General features: G+C 43.8%; 4 protein-coding genes across 7 annotated transcripts; 1 reads left to right on the top strand and 3 right to left on the bottom strand.

The window, feature by feature from the left end:
- The first annotated feature begins 405 nt into the window (after positions 1-405).
- LOC135431065 (chromodomain-helicase-DNA-binding protein 1-like) lies at positions 406-7527 on the top strand. Its single transcript, XM_064685982.1, has 6 exons — positions 406-1000; positions 1069-1184; positions 1703-1882; positions 1938-6488; positions 6549-6677; positions 6938-7527. The coding sequence occupies exons 4-6, from the start codon at positions 2296-2298 to the stop codon at positions 7134-7136; spliced, it is 4521 nt and encodes a 1506-aa protein (XP_064542052.1). The 5' UTR covers positions 406-1000; positions 1069-1184; positions 1703-1882; positions 1938-2295; the 3' UTR covers positions 7137-7527.
- A 917-nt stretch (positions 7528-8444) lies between these two features.
- Positions 8445-11096, bottom strand: LOC135431130 (1-acylglycerol-3-phosphate O-acyltransferase Pnpla3-like). Of its 2 annotated transcripts, XR_010436728.1 has the most exons (5): positions 10095-11092; positions 9599-9951; positions 9266-9537; positions 9049-9172; positions 8812-8947 (listed from the first exon to the last, which is right to left on the bottom strand). XR_010436728.1 is itself a non-coding variant. In XM_064686080.1 (4 exons), the coding sequence occupies exons 1-4, from the start codon at positions 10935-10937 to the stop codon at positions 8760-8762; spliced, it is 1656 nt and encodes a 551-aa protein (XP_064542150.1). In that variant the 5' UTR covers positions 10938-11096; the 3' UTR covers positions 8445-8759. The 2 variants fall into 2 exon arrangements, 1 of the variants encoding a protein (XP_064542150.1); XM_064686080.1 differs by lacking the exon at positions 9049-9172 and having other exon boundaries at positions 8445-8947; positions 10095-11096.
- A 409-nt stretch (positions 11097-11505) lies between these two features.
- Positions 11506-13072, bottom strand: LOC135431096 (uncharacterized). 2 transcript variants are annotated; one of them, XM_064686033.1, is made up of 3 exons: positions 12937-13072; positions 12482-12807; positions 11506-12421 (listed from the first exon to the last, which is right to left on the bottom strand). In XM_064686033.1, exons 1-3 carry the CDS (start codon positions 12948-12950, stop codon positions 11688-11690), a joined length of 1074 nt encoding a protein of 357 aa, XP_064542103.1. In that variant the 5' UTR covers positions 12951-13072; the 3' UTR covers positions 11506-11687. The 2 variants fall into 2 exon arrangements, with proteins under 2 accessions (XP_064542103.1, XP_064542102.1); XM_064686032.1 differs by lacking the exon at positions 12937-13072 and having other exon boundaries at positions 12482-12866.
- A 412-nt stretch (positions 13073-13484) lies between these two features.
- LOC135431120 (tubulin gamma-1 chain) lies at positions 13485-15587 on the bottom strand. 2 transcript variants are annotated; one of them, XM_064686067.1, is made up of 4 exons: positions 15321-15587; positions 15056-15258; positions 14389-14991; positions 13485-14228 (listed from the first exon to the last, which is right to left on the bottom strand). In XM_064686067.1, the coding sequence occupies exons 1-4, from the start codon at positions 15367-15369 to the stop codon at positions 13647-13649; spliced, it is 1437 nt and encodes a 478-aa protein (XP_064542137.1). In that variant the 5' UTR covers positions 15370-15587; the 3' UTR covers positions 13485-13646. The 2 variants fall into 2 exon arrangements, with proteins under 2 accessions (XP_064542137.1, XP_064542136.1); XM_064686066.1 differs by having other exon boundaries at positions 13485-14252; positions 15321-15582.
- Positions 15588-15775: the final 188 nt, after the last annotated feature.

The raw sequence follows: 15775 nt of genomic DNA, 5'->3' as shown, positions 1-15775 counted from the left end.
TGCAGTCATACCTTGCATAATACCTTATCCTGTAGCGATACCTAACGATGAATCCTGGTTTAACCTTCATTCGTAAACTCCATAGAGGAATATTAAACCTAATTGCAGTAAATCTGTTCTTGACAGGATAAGCTGTTGACTACGAATGCAATCTGTATGAGTAATTGGAAGTGTTATATATTAAGTTAGCTTGCAGATATTTGTAAACCGAGCCTTGAATGATAGTGTACTCAGTTTTTTTTTAATAGTTGAATTTGTTGTGTTTTCTTAAGCACATTCGGTGAAATTGTGGACTTTTTCGTTGTGAATAAAACGGTTTTCGAACGCGTGTTACTATTTAACATTTTCGAAACTTGTTTGCTCCCTTGAAGCTCTCTGTATAAAATTGGATATAATCGTGCTCTTTATTCTTACATAGGCACTCAATGAATCGTCGCATAGTATAGGCTCAGACGAACAAGATGACACACGTGAAGAAGCCAGTGGCAGTGGCAGCGGTAGTGGGAGTGGCTCCTCCGGTACCGACTCCGATTCAGACAGTTCCTCAGGTAATTCCAGCGATGGACGCAGCTCGCCGGAGCCAACGGTTGCCAAAACGGCGGTGGCGGGTTTTCCACCAACAGCAGCGGCCGCTCAAGCAGATACCAAAACGAATGGCTTTACGGATGGAAACGACGACGACAGCTCTAGTGCCGGTTCCAGCGCCAGTGATTCCGAATCTGATGCGGAGGGTGGCGGCGAGCCTGACACGCCAAGCAACAACAACATCAACAATAGCAAATTGCACACGAGTAGTAGCAGCAGCTCCTCGGGCACCTCTGCCGCAACGTTGGCTAAGGCTGGCGCGGATGATGACGATGACGACGATGATGATGATGACGATGATGGCCAGCAGCCACAAAAGACGCAGGCCCCCAGCGAAGCCAGCGCCGATGAAGATGATGCCAGTGATAGCTCTGACAATGCCTCGCCCACATCCTCTAGCAGTAGTAGCAGCAGTGTAAGTTTCAAGCTTCTGATTAAGTGGCTCCAAAAACATGAGCTCTTTTGCTTTGCCTAACTCGACAGGAGGATGAGGAGGATGATTACAGACCCAAACGATCCACGCGACAGCCGCGCAAAGCTCCGCCACCTGCTGCTGAAAAATCCAAGCGACCTACCAAAAAGAAGAAGAAAAACCAAACGTAAGTTTATTTGTGGAGATCTAGTTTGTCAGCTAAGCCTGTTGATAGGGATTAACATTCAGTCAAGCCTTTTTTTTTAAATTATATTACGGTTTTGGTTACAGTTACTAAGTTTGAAGAGCTAGAAAAATAAATTAAAAAGACATTTGTAAAAGGTCCTCCTAAGCTTTTTGTGGTTAGTTTCCTAATGTAGTAATTGGTTAGTAAATTGTATTATTATTATTTATTAATTGTATAGTAATTATTCGTTATTTAGCAAACTGCACAAAAAGATTCGGTACATATTCGTTGAGAATTGGGAGAAATACTGTTATTTTTTTGTTATTCTACTATTTTAGGTAAATAGGTCAGACAAAATTTAAATTGTCCTCGAAATGTTACCAGTGACAGTTAGGAATTGCTAATCAGGACATCTCACAATGATTTGCTTTTCGATTCGTAGATTATTCAAAAAGTAGTTCAAACGAATTACTTTAAAAACATTGTGCGCAACCTTTTAAGCATCTATTCATACACAGTTGGGACTCTGAGGAGAGCGATGAGAGTGACGACGCAGATAGCGATGAGGCGCCATTTACAGCACAGAAACGCAAGTGCAATGCCCGCTCGGGCGGCAACAAGCAATCACAGCAGCTGCAGCGACGCCGCGTAAAGTCCTTTAGTTCGGAAGACAGCGACGATGATGATGCGAGCAAGCGGTAAGCCAATAATATTATAATGAAGCTCTCACTCATTTTCCATTCAACACATTAGTTGCGCAACTCGTCGTAACGCCGCTGCTGTTAGTTACAAAGAGGCCTCTGAGGACGAGGCCACCGACTCCGAGGATCTGTTGGAATTTGAGTACGACGAGAGTCAGGCAGCTGCGAGCGCGGTTGCCGCTGAGGAGGAGGAAAAGTGTGAGACCATTGAACGAATACTTGCGCAGCGTGTGGGAAAAAAGGGCTGCACAGGTAATCAGACAACCATTTATGCCATCGAGGAGAACGGCTGCGATCCGAATGCGGGCTTCGATGAATCATCGGAACTGGCGGAGGTGCAATACCTGATCAAATGGAAAGGTTGGAGCTACATACACAATACCTGGGAGTCGGAGACGACATTACGCGAAATGAAGGCCAAGGGAATGAAAAAGCTGGACAACTTCATCAAGAAGGAGCAGGACACAGCTTACTGGCGTCGTTATGCCGGTCCCGAAGATATAGATTACTTTGAGTGTCAGCTAGAGCTGCAGCATGATTTGCTTAAGTCCTACAACAATGTGGACCGTATAATAGCGCGGGGCACCAAACCCGAAGACGGCAGCGAGGAGTTTTTGTGCAAATGGCAATCTCTGCCCTATGCGGAGTCCACGTGGGAGGATGCAACACTAGTGCTAAGGAAATGGCAACGTTGCGTTGAGCAGTTCACCGAACGAGAAAACTCCAAGTGGACGCCATCGCGACACTGTCGTGTGATCAAATATCGCCCCAAGTTCTCGCGCATCAAGTCACAGCCCGAGTTTCTGGTGGACGGACTGACACTTCGTGATTACCAAATGGATGGTCTGAACTGGCTGCTGCACTCGTGGTGCAAGGAGAACTCTGTCATACTAGCCGATGAGATGGGCCTGGGCAAGACCATACAAACTATATGCTTTCTCTATTCGCTCTTTAAAATTCATCATCTGTATGGACCATTTTTATGTGTGGTGCCGCTCAGCACAATGACCGCCTGGCAGCGGGAGTTCGATTTGTGGGGACCCGATATGAATGTAGTAACTTACCTGGGCGATGTAAAGTCCCGTGAGCTAATACAGCAATACGAGTGGCAGTTTGAAGGTTCCAAAAGACTGAAATTCAATTGCATATTAACCACCTATGAGATTGTGCTGAAGGACAAACAGTTTCTGGGCACGCTTCAATGGGCAGCATTGCTGGTGGATGAGGCGCATCGTCTGAAAAACGACGACTCCCTGTTGTACAAATCGCTTAAGGAGTTTGACACGAATCATCGACTGCTAATTACGGGTACTCCACTGCAGAACTCCTTGAAGGAGCTCTGGGCTCTGCTGCACTTCATTATGCCCACTAAATTCGATACATGGGACAACTTCGAGCTGCAACATGGCAATGCCGAGGACAAAGGCTACACGCGTCTGCATCAACAGCTGGAGCCTTACATACTGCGGCGGGTTAAGAAGGATGTGGAGAAATCGCTGCCTGCCAAAGTAGAGCAAATACTGCGGGTGGAGATGACATCGCTCCAGAAGCAGTACTACAAGTGGATACTTACCAAAAATTTTGATGCGCTTCGCAAAGGCAAACGCGGCTCCACCTCCACCTTCCTCAATATTGTCATTGAGCTAAAGAAGTGCTGTAATCATGCGGCGCTCATACGACCCTCAGAGTTTGAGCTTTTCGGTTTACAGCAGGATGAGGCACTTCAGATGCTGCTCAAAGGCTCCGGCAAGCTGGTGCTGTTAGACAAACTGTTGTGTCGGCTTAAGGAGACGGGCCATCGTGTGCTCATATTTTCACAGATGGTTCGCATGCTTGACGTGCTTGCCGATTATCTGCAGAAGCGACATTTCTCATTTCAGCGCTTGGACGGCAGTATTAAGGGCGAGATGCGGCGTCAGGCGTTGGATCACTTTAATGCTGAGGGTAGCCAGGACTTTTGCTTCTTGCTATCAACACGTGCCGGCGGCTTGGGCATTAATCTGGCCACAGCCGATACAGTCATTATATTCGATTCGGATTGGAATCCACAGAATGATTTGCAAGCGCAGGCGCGTGCCCATCGCATTGGCCAAAAGAATCAGGTGAACATATATCGCTTGGTCACGGCACGCTCCGTCGAGGAACAAATTGTGGAGCGTGCCAAGCAAAAAATGGTGCTCGACCATTTGGTGATACAGCGCATGGATACCACAGGCCGAACGGTGCTAGACAAAAGCGGCAATGGTCACTCCTCCAATTCCAATCCCTTTAACAAAGACGACTTGTCGGCCATACTTAAATTTGGCGCAGAGGAGCTGTTCAAGGACGAGCAGGAGCACGAGGAGGAGCTTGTTTGCGATATTGATGAAATCTTGCGCCGCGCCGAGACACGCAATGAAGACCCCGAAATGCCCGGTGATGATCTGCTTTCGGCCTTCAAGGTGGCCAGCATAGCTGCCTTCCAGGAGGACGAGCCAAGCGAGTCGGCGAGCAAGGATCAGCATGGAGCTGATGAAGAGGATGACAGTAAGGATTGGGACGACATTATACCCGAGGGCTTTCGCAAGGTCATTGAGGATCAGGCGCGTGCCAAGGAAATGGAAGATTTGTACCTGCCGCCGCGCCGCAAAACAGCCGCGGCCAATAAAAATGATGCCGCCAAGCGAGGCACTGCTAAGGGTAGCGCACGTTCCAAACAGGGCGACGATTCAGCCGATTCCGATTATGAGCTGGGCTCCGATGCTAGTGGCGCTGGTGGTGAGGAGGGGAGTGGGAGGCAACGCAAACGCGGACGTCCCGCAATGAAAGAGAAAATCAATGGCTTCACAGATGCGGAGCTCCGTCGTTTCATACGCAGTTACAAGAAGTTTCCGGCGCCGTTGCAGCGCCTGGAGGCGATTGCCTGTGATGCGGAGCTGCAGGAGAAGCCGCTGGCAGAGCTGAAGCGGATTGGCGAGATGCTACATGATCGATGTGTGCAGTTCTTAGACGAGCACAAGGAGGAAGAAATCAAGACTGTCAAGGAAGAGGATCAGCAGGGCAACAAACAGCGACGCACCCGCGCCACTTACTCGGTTAAACTGGGCGGCGTGTCGTTCAATGCCAAAACGCTGCTTTCTTGTGAGGAAGAGCTGCAGCCGCTTAATGAGCTCATGCCCAGTTCAGCGCACGAGCGACAGCAGTGGACGTTTAACATTAAGACTCGTTCAGCCAACTTTGATGTTGACTGGGGCGCCGAGGAAGACACCCATCTATTGCGCGGCATTTATCAATATGGTATTGGCTCCTGGGAGCAAATGAAGTTGGATCCGACGCTCAAGCTTAGCGAGAAGATATTGCTCAACGACACACGCAAGCCACAAGCCAAGCACTTGCAGTCTAGAGCCGAGTATCTACTCAAGATCATCAAGAAGAATGTCGAGCTAACCAAAGGCGAACAGCGACGCCAGCGGCGACCGCGCAAACTGAAAGCCAGCCTCAACTCAAGCACGACAGCTGTCAGCACGCCGGAACGAAAGGAGGGAGCTGCTGAGGAGGGTAACTCCTCGCTTCCGGGCGATAGTAGTTCACGACAGGCTGCTGATGGCACCAGCGTTGTGGCCTCGCCTATTGCTGCCTCCGCAGCAGCGGCTGAGCACGCCAACGCACAGAAAAAGAAAAAGTCTAAAACCCGCAGTAAGAAATCAAGCGCATCCGACAACAATGGCAACAAGCCCATGCACTTTACGGCCAACAATGAGCCTCGAGCTCTTGAAGTTTTGGGTGATTTGGATCCCAGCATCTTCAATGAATGCAAGGAGAAGATGCGACCGGTGAAGAAAGCGCTCAAAGCCTTAGATCAGCCCGATCTCAGTTTGTCCGATCAGGATCAATTGCAGCACACACGTGACTGTCTACTGCAGATTGGGCGGCAAATAGACGTTTGTCTGCAGCCTTACGGAGAAACCGAAAAAAAAGAGTGGCGCAGCAATCTCTGGTACTTTGTGTCCAAGTTTACGGAACTGGACGCAAAGCGTCTGTTCAAGATCTACAAACATGCCCTCAAACAGCAGACACAAAAGGATGCCGCGAATGCGGCAGATGTTGATGGCGGCAAAGCGAAACGGTCACGTACGGAAAACGGCGGCACTGCGGAGAAGGAGCGTGACAAGAGTGGAAAGAAGAAGAAAAAGGACAAGGATAAGGATAAGGAGCGTCAGGGACGCTATTCAGGTGCACCTGCCGAGGACAAGTCAGCTCGCCGTTTTGCCAACGATTCGCCATTGAAACGAAAACGCGATGAGAACGATGCGGAGGCCAGCGGCATGGCCATGAGCAACGCTGGCATCGGTGATAATCTTAAGTCTATGTCGTTTAAGCGCCTCAACATGGATTCGGCATCCACACGACATGGCAGCCATGAAGATCAGCGCAAGAAGCATCATAGAGGCGACGACTACTATGCAAGTGTGGGCGGTGGGGCTCCAAGTGGCTACGAGGGAAGTAGCGCGCGCCGTTCGGGTCTCAACTCACCATCAGCTGTCGGCAGTAGTCGCCGCTTTGAGCCGCCGCCTGCGGCTTCGAGCTACGCAGCAGAGATGGACCGTTGGCATCAACGTGATCGGTATGTCCATAACATACAAGACGTTATCCATTTTCAAAAACTTATTCAAACTTTTTTTAGATACAACTTTGATTACAAACGCGAACGCTACGATTCACTATATTCTCGCGGAGGCGGAGGTGCTGCCGGTAGCGGATATCATCGCGACCATCGCGAACGTGATCGCGAGCGACGACCAGACAAGCGCAGGTGAGTTTAGCTGATAGTGATTTTAAATATCGGATCTGTAAAGCCATCAAGTGCAAGTGCAAGTTCATCACAAAAAGTAACTACAGTAAAATTTCTGCTTCGTAGCTCTTATTGTGTGAGGTCAAGGCAAAGAGATCCGTGTTGAGATATTAATTATTAACATATGTATATTGTCGTTAGCTTAACAATTTATTGCTAGAAGCTAGGGCTATATTCAGATTTGTTTCCATTAATGTGGATTAATTGATTCTCCCTTGCAGATACCCGTCCGCCCTGCCGCCGCATGCCTACTCGAGCCATTACCTGCCGCCCAATTATTATTTGCAGAATGGCATGGTACCTGGATTGCCGCCGCCGCCCCCGAGCTATCGGAATGAATCACGCGGCTATCCGGTAATGCCGCGCGACTATCCCGCTGACTACAGGCGCAGCGAGTACGAGCGACGTACGCAGACGTGAGGAGCAAGTGTCGCTAGTTATTGTATATACATATAGGTTAGTTTTAAGCTTGGCTGTGGTGTCTGTGTCGGGCGCTGCTATTTAATAAGTCTTTCCGTTACGATCTTGACACAACGCAAGAGCAACACACTAACACACACACACCTACATACGCAGGCAAACAAGCACACACATAAATTACAAGCAATCAGAAAACGCATGAGACAGATTAGGAAACATACATAGCTAAACATATGTACAAGTAATATATAGCAGCTATTTATAAATTGTACTGTAAATTTAAATTATATATGAACCGCATATTGCGTACATGTCGGCGTTTCGGGCAAATCACGTAAATAAGATAATTTTACAATTTCCCTTGTATAAAGCATAGGCTTTAAGTTTTGTTCTTTACACCCTTTTTATACTGTACAGTTAATTACGGGCATATGCCACTTTAACAAGTCTTTTGAAAGCTTTGAAAATAACAAAAATTCTCACTATATTTATAAACACAACAATGAATAAAGCAATTATGTTAAATATCCAAAAGAGGAAAAACTAAAAAATTGTGTAAGTTTTCGTTTTTATGTTTGTGCATCTGCACTTTTATACACTATATTTATAGAGAAACCGCTAGAGGAGTCGTGTATGTATTGTAGTTATTCTTAATCTAATAAATAGGTATATAACATATGTTGTAGTATCTGAAGTCTATAAATATGTATATCATTAAATTATAAAGAATTATATCATATTTTTGAGTATTCAATGCAATTGGACGATGAAAGCAAGAATTGTGCAACGAATTTTATAATTAAAATAAGAATTAACAAATTGCCAAATCCAAAGATTTCATTTCGTATTATCTAACCTAGTTCGGTTAAGGGTATTTCTCTTTATTCAGAGCGGTAAGTTGAGTTGGGTTTTTGTATCCGCGTAGTCTTCAGTACAAAAAAGGTATTTCCGTCAAGGTATTAATTAATACTCGTATTTAAATTTAAGTAATTTGACGACCAAATAGCATCAACTACGCCATCCAAACTTATTAACACAATTTGTTTTTTGCCGGTGCATTGTGTTTTACTATGTGTATTTGAGAGCATATGTATTCTAGTAAAGCCTTTAATATACATTGCTTCACAAAATGCAGTTTTAGTTCTTACAACTAGACAGTGCATTTGCCATAGGAGCAATCTTTGATCTTCTTGTTCTTGTTACAATTTGAACAGGTTGATCGGAATTTGACTACCCATTATAAATCCTTCTAACATATAATTAGAACCAGCTCGATTTGAGCTATGTTAATGACAAACTAAATAAAGATTAAATTAGGTATATTTTTATTAATTATATATATTTTAATTAGAAGACAATAAGCATTGATGTTTTCAAAGCTTGCAATATTCGAGAACATCTGAGAAAAAACAAAGTTTAATTATGTGCAGTCACTGCATCTCAAAAATTGATGAAGCAGAGCTTATGTAAAATAAAATTACATAGTTACATATACATACGTTTTCGTACTAATATATAAGTATTATAATAAGCTAACGGAAACTATAAGGCTCTTCGCTTGGCTAGGAGCCGCTTTGGAAATGTAGCATTACAAATGCAAATTCGATTCTCGTTTGGGGACCCTCATTCAATTTCTATACACAAATCGTTGTTATTTATGGACGTGCTAGCCGAAGGTTGATTAGTCGGAGGATCATTCAAGTCTGCCGAGTTGTGTTCGAGATTGAAGGTGTTGAAGTAAGGCGAATCATGATGCTCTCTCGCAAGGGCTAATTCTGTCGAATGTGGCGTTTGAGAGTCTATGAAAAAGTCTGTAATGCAGCATAAATATCGTAAAAGTTAATAAACAGAAAACATTGATTAAATAATAAGTGAAATTCAAATGAATATAACTAATCCTAATGAAATGTACCTGACAATGATATGAACTTTCGTTTAGCTTGTTTATGATAGCTAATTCGGAACTGTGTGGGTGCGTGTGCGAGTGATTTAAAAGGCGACATCGTGTAATTCGGGTGTGGTAGGCATGATTTGTACTGTAAGAAACAGCTTAGTAAATTTTTTGATGGATCTAAATGAGGCAATAAAGCATGATGGTGACCTAATACAATTAAGCGACTGATACTAACCCGATTCGACGCCGTTCCATTCGCTGACAACTGCATTATGTGAATGCTGCTGACGCGGATTGGGATGATCCTCGACGGAGCCTTCGTATAGCTCTAAATCTGTAACCAGCTGGCCGTGTTCCGTCATCTCATCAAAATCAAATATTTCGGTCACTTTGACATGGTTTGTGCTATTATCAGTGTAGTAGTAGGCATACAAGGCGTCATTGTGCGTGCTCATCTTGAGAACATGTTCAAAATTATCAACATCCGCATTAAGTGGTGTAGCACCGCTGTAAATATAACCACATTTTTTACCAATACATTTTGAAAGAGCCACCTTGAAAGACTCACCATTCATCAACCAGTATCGATACCCGCGGTCCATACAAACGACTGGAGTGCAGCAGCCCTGTGGTGTCGAAGTGTGGCTGGTCGTATAGCGGGAATTTACTAAAGAGATGCATTTGAATGGTATTATTTAGCTGCGACACAAGTTGTCGCATCTGCTTGGTTAGCTTCGGAGTTAGACTGGTTATTTTATAGACTGTCGCCAGCAAAAAGTCCATGGGTACTGTAGCTGGCAGCGAGAGCAGCTTAATGCCACGATGCCTGAAGATCCAGTTGGCCAAGCCCTTGTTAGCCTGCTCAATGTAGTCCTGTATTACGTCCAGTACTGTCTGAGGCATATTTGAGCTCAAAGCGTCCTGCAGAAAAATAAAGAAATATATATTAATATTGAAATTGCTTTTTTTAAATAGTACTCTATGTATATCCTAGTGCGGGAATTCTGGTTGGAGCATTCTCTCTGTGAAAACTGACATATTACTAGTCTAGAATTGTTACGTACCTTTCTATGCTTTTTACATTCACGACACTCTGGATCAAATTCTGGGGGCTGGGCTACTGTTTCGGAGACAACAAAGGTTGACTGAACAGCCACACAGCGTCGGCAATTGATTAGATTGTTGCGGTGCAGAAACTGGAGGGCATCATCAAAGCCCTGCTGGCAAAACTTTGAGAGGAACTCTGGCCGTGGTGGGAAGAGAATACGCACAAATCGGTTGACATTTTGCCGTGAGATTTCTATGCTTGTGTTGGCCCAGTTGAAGTGGAACAGCTGTGAGCTTTGGTCACGCGGACAAATGTCGCTCTCTCCGCAAAACGGACTCACTGTGATAGTGTTCTCATCCAAGATGGGTAAGTTGTTCGAGAAGGCGCCGTCCATGTAGCGTACACCGCGAAAACGCGGGGGCAAAATGCCAGAGAAGCCAGGAATGAAGCAGGCGCAAAGCAGCGCTTGAAGCACCTCCTCGCGCGACTCGAACTCCGAGATGATGACGTTCTGGCCATCATAGACGCTCGTCAGTGAGATATGTAGGCGTCCATTGACACGCTTATGTGCATCGTCGGGCAGATGCTTCTGTAGGCCCTCGAGCAGGCAGGTCTGTATGTTGAACGAGGGACTGAAGGGACCGAGCGAATGGCGGCGAGCTTCGTTCACTACCCGGAAAAAATCGGATGTCATGCTGCCCAGTGGCAAATCGCAAAGCAGACAGCACGCGGCTAGAGAGCCAGCCGATGCCCCTCCGATTTTCTCCAGCAATAAATGTGGCGCATAGTTTTTAAAACACACTGCCACACCGACATGGTAAATGCCCAGAAAGCCGCAGCCAGCGAAGGACAAGTTCATAGTTCACTTCCTTTTTGTTATTGTGCTTTTTGTCAAATGGCGTAACTATCAACAAATGAATCGTATTTCAGTTTACTGTCTTTATAGGTACACTAGTATTTTGATCTTTGTTACTTTTGGTGTGCTGTTTTTTGCAACGTAAATTGTTCTGATTCTTTGTTTGGGAACAGCTGACTGGAAGCAGTGACCCGATTTGTTATCGAGTTGCCAACAAATAACTGTGACTGTACGCCATTTCGAGCACACAGTGAATAAATATCGATAAAATTGTTCTTTGTACTGAATACGAATTGATTCTAATTGTAATTGAGAATTTAATAAAATTAAGGGCGTTTTATTTTGTTAATAGTATATTTATTTTGTTAATAGTATATTTTGTCAACGTACCACAAACGGAATTCACAGGTCCAAAATATTGAATAAGAAAAGGTATATTAGAACTTTTAAAAATACTGAACTTTTGTTTGAACTTTTAAAAGTTGTAAAAATTATTAACACCAGAAATACCTACCTACATCAATTCACCAGATCTATCCTATTGTGTCCACGGATATTAAAAAAAAGGGAATATTCGAAAAATCAAAATTTATAAAATATACTATTATTATAATTCTACATGCTTATTTATGATCTCAGCAAAATGTTCAAGTATAAAAATATATAGCACTTTTAAAATTACATTTACAATTTTTGCTTTTAAAAACCCTCAACATATTTAAGATTATCATGCAAACATGTTAAATACAACAACTAAGAACTAGGTGACCTGCCACCAATTGGGACGACATTAGCGAATGGAATTGCTTGCTCCTCGGCAAAGGCTAGGAAGTCCACACTGTAGCATTGGATGAGCTTTGTGAGCATATTTACATCTGCCTCGGCCTGGTGAGCATTTGCTGCAGATTTCTCAAATGTGCGCTCGAACAGATGGGCTAATCCATAGCGTCCGCGGGGTGGAATACGTTTGGTTTGAGCACATTTCAAGCCAGCAAACAGTTGGCGGCGGGCGGTTATATCTCGGGGTGCTCGTTTGGCAGCTTCTATATCATTATTGCAATTGTCATCGTTCAACAGCTGGCGTTTACGAGTTGCTACCGCACCCTTCAGGATTGGACGCTTCGGTGTGGTTTCGTTCACTGTCTGCCAGTCGATTGCTTTGGCGGGTGGCTCGCAAATCGACGTACTGGCTGGAATTTCCGGTTCAATCTTGATATCGGTAGGCAAAACGTTTTCCACAAATATTTCATCGCTTCGCTTATCGTCGATTTCCATAAAGGCACGCAACGAATCCACGCAAAGCGTAGATGCTGGCAAATTAATATTCAGCTTGTCAAGCGCTTGCTTTATAATAGGAAAATCGAATGCCCAGCCATTATGTGCTATAAGACAAACAGGAGGGCGTAAATGCTCCAAAAATCTCAGTATCATTTGCCCCGCGTTCTCGTCCAGCTTGGATTCGCGTTCCAAAATGTAGTTGTTTAAGCCTGCCATAGGGGTGATATAATATATTTTAATTCCATGCATGACTCATTTACAGCTCAGACCTGTGATTCTCTCGGCGCTTGGGTGTACAGTCATTGACGGCTGGAAAAGTAAATTCAGCTTGTGCAGCACTCTCGGCGGAAAGGGTATAGCTTTAGTCGAGGGTGGCGTCAACTCGTCAAGTGGTTTCGACTCCTCTGGTTCCACATTGTCTTTTAAGACGGCAGGATCAAAGGCGTAGATGCACAGTTCGGTGATGCTAACCCGATTATTGTTAAATGCAGGCAAATTCGATGTTTCCAAGTCCAGCACGGCGAAGGTAGAGATTTGTGCTTTTGGTCCGTTTTCTGCATCAGCAACAGGTGTATTTGGCGCCATTAAAGTGGTGCTTAAATAAACAATGCATTTTTCAATCAACAATTGGAATAGCAGCAACATTCCAAATAAAAAAAAAAGGCTAATAACATTTTTCGTAATGTTATTAACAGCGCAAACTTATTTAATTTTGAAAGCTTACTTGTTCTTTTCCATTCAAAAAATGTACAATGAGATCAGGTAACGAAATTTCGTGCGCAACGAAATAACGCAAATATATTGAAAAATAAAATTGGCTAAAAGAGCCAATCATTCACATGTTAAATATAAACACAGTAATATATCGACGAACCACCACATCTACTAAAGAAATTACCTCCCAACAAATTTGAAAGAAACGGCCGTATACTAATTGTTTTTTGCGAAGATTGTTCGTATGTTTGCTTATGCCATTCCATAATTGTTGACCTTCAGACCAAATATAAAGCATTATATTATATTTTAAAGCTAATGCTAAAAAAACAAGTGCATTTGACTGCTGATTATCTTTCCCGTATCCGGCCCATTATCTTTAATCAGCTTGCGCCAACTGTTATTACACTTAAAACAAAGAATAGAGCTCTCGGGAGTTTCTAACTGCAACTAACTTTATTAGAGCACATTTTAGTTAGCAATAAATGAAAACATGTGCAGAAACGGTTCTGTTAAATACAGACAGTGTACTTATTAACAGGAATACACACGAACATATTAGATACTTAAAACAATTTATGCTGTATAAATACTTGAAGGATTTAGAATCCTTGCGTGTCAATAATTAATAAATAATTAAACACACACATGTATATTCGAGCAAGTGTAGAATACTTGGTTTCTTGACCATGGCACATAAATGGCACAAGGCTTAATTACTCAAAGATCTGCGCTGTTTAACGACTTAGTATCTTCTGATTTTGTATCGCCTGCTCCTTCAATTTTGGCACCACGCCTATTCGCTGAAAATTGCAAATAGTCCGTGCGTGTTGCCGCCTCATACTCTTGGACGAGGCCGTCTACGATCTCTCTGGACTCGTCCAATTCATTCAAATCATCCTTAAAGATGTCCTCGCGTCTAAATTGATCCAGAAAAGCGCCACGCTTTCGCAGCTTGTCATACTGATTTAAGGTGCGCTCAAACAATGAGCAAATGCTCGTGTGATTGGCCAGCATTAAGCCCGAAACTCGGTGGCTGCTTTGCACATAGGGCGAGGAACGTGATAATGCCACCTGTATAGAAGTTGGCCCCCACGGTATAAACTGCGCTAATTTGCGCTCTCGTATACGCTGAAGCGATTTGTGCACCTGTGTGGGATCCACCTCGCCCTGTATGATGTTTAGTATTGATATGTAGCAGTGATGATTAGTTTTGTCGGGGCCTGTCGACACCATCATGTTCTTTGGCTGCAGGAGACGCCGCATCACATCCAACACGGTGGTCTTCCGAACGTTAACGGCCTGGTGCGAAGACAATGGATTATGCTAAAAGTAATTATGTTATGATTTACAGCGAAGTTATAGTAAACATTATTGCCATTTTCTATTTAAATTCGGACACGCAATCAAGTCAGATGTCCGGTCAAATTCTAATTGGCTGGAAGTAATACAGTACACTTACATGATTGCTAAGATTAGCATCACTGGTCAGCGGTGTGTAGCCAGTCATCAGAAAGTGCAGTTGTGGTGTTGGAATTAATGGCGCCGTCAGGCCAATGAGATTATTGTTCATATAGGATGGATAGCGCAGAGTTGTTGTGCTAACACTCATTATGGTTGAGACTAGAGTATTAATTTGTGTAAAGGTTGGGTTTTGTATGTGCAAACGATCGCAGGCAATGCGATTGAGAGCCGTATTGTCCAGCACGACAACACTGTCTGCAGCAGTGGTCAGGCGGCGAAGCGTGAGCATCGAGTTGTAGGGTTGTACGACAACGTCGCTTATTTCATCTTGATTTGGAAAGACGCTGTAAGTTTGGATAAGTTTTTTGGGATAACGATCTGCCAGGCGTTCCATAAGAAATGATCCCATTCCCGACCCAGTGCCACCTGCTATCGAATGACAAAGCACAAAACCTTCAAGCGAATCGCTTCCGTCTGCCTCGCGATCGATTATATCAAAGATTTCCTCTTGCAATTTATCTCCTTGGCTATAGCCAGAAGCCCAGTTGTTGCCGGCACCGCCGCCATGTTTAGACAAGTACACGTTCTCAGGATTGTACAGCTAACCAAAAACAGATATGTTTTTTTCTTTTAAACTTAAAGAAGCTTTTCCGTTGGCTACTTACCTTGGAATAAGCCGATGTCATAATGGTGTTAATAACGCGAGGCTCTAAATCCAGCAACACTGCCCGCGGTATATAATGATCATCATCCGCCTGATAGAAGAAAACATCTTTTCTATCCATGCCATCGGTGGCAAATTCTTCAAGAACGCCGCTCGGTGAGATGCCATGTTCTAAGCAGAGCCGCTTCCAAAACTCAAAGCCAACTAAAAAATGTTATATGATGTCACAAATTACAAGAACGCAACAATCTACAAATTGTACCCACTTTGATTGCCGCATTGCCCAAGCTGCAGTGTAATTATTTCGCTTGGCATTTTTGCGAGATGCTGTTTCGATGATGACTGCTGATGCAAATCCACTTAATAATTTGAGCTGACTTGTGCGCTTTGTTGTTTAATGCTGCTTAGCGCAGTTTAATTTATACGCTCATTACACCAAAAACACTTAAAATTGTTGCCAAAACGAATTATTTATAGGTAAAAACTTAAATAAAAGATGCAGCGGGTAGTGCTGAAAAAACAATCGATGACACAATCGATGTTATCGGTAGTTGGCTTGCCGTGACTGTTTCCAGATTCATTTTTTGTATATATCGATATCGCCCTTTCACGGGGACTGGTATGCAAATCACAATGGCTATTGTTTGTTATTTAATTTTATTTTTTTAAATAAAGTACTTGTGTATATTACTTGACAGCATAAATGTAGAACCGAAAAATA

Source organism: Drosophila montana, unplaced genomic scaffold, assembly GCF_035044405.1.
Source record: "Drosophila montana isolate Dmon_TW-CO22-7 unplaced genomic scaffold, ASM3504440v1 contig_312_1, whole genome shotgun sequence".
Classification (NCBI taxonomy): domain Eukaryota; kingdom Metazoa; phylum Arthropoda; class Insecta; order Diptera; family Drosophilidae; genus Drosophila; species Drosophila montana.
This window is presented reverse-complemented; position numbering and strand designations above follow the sequence as displayed.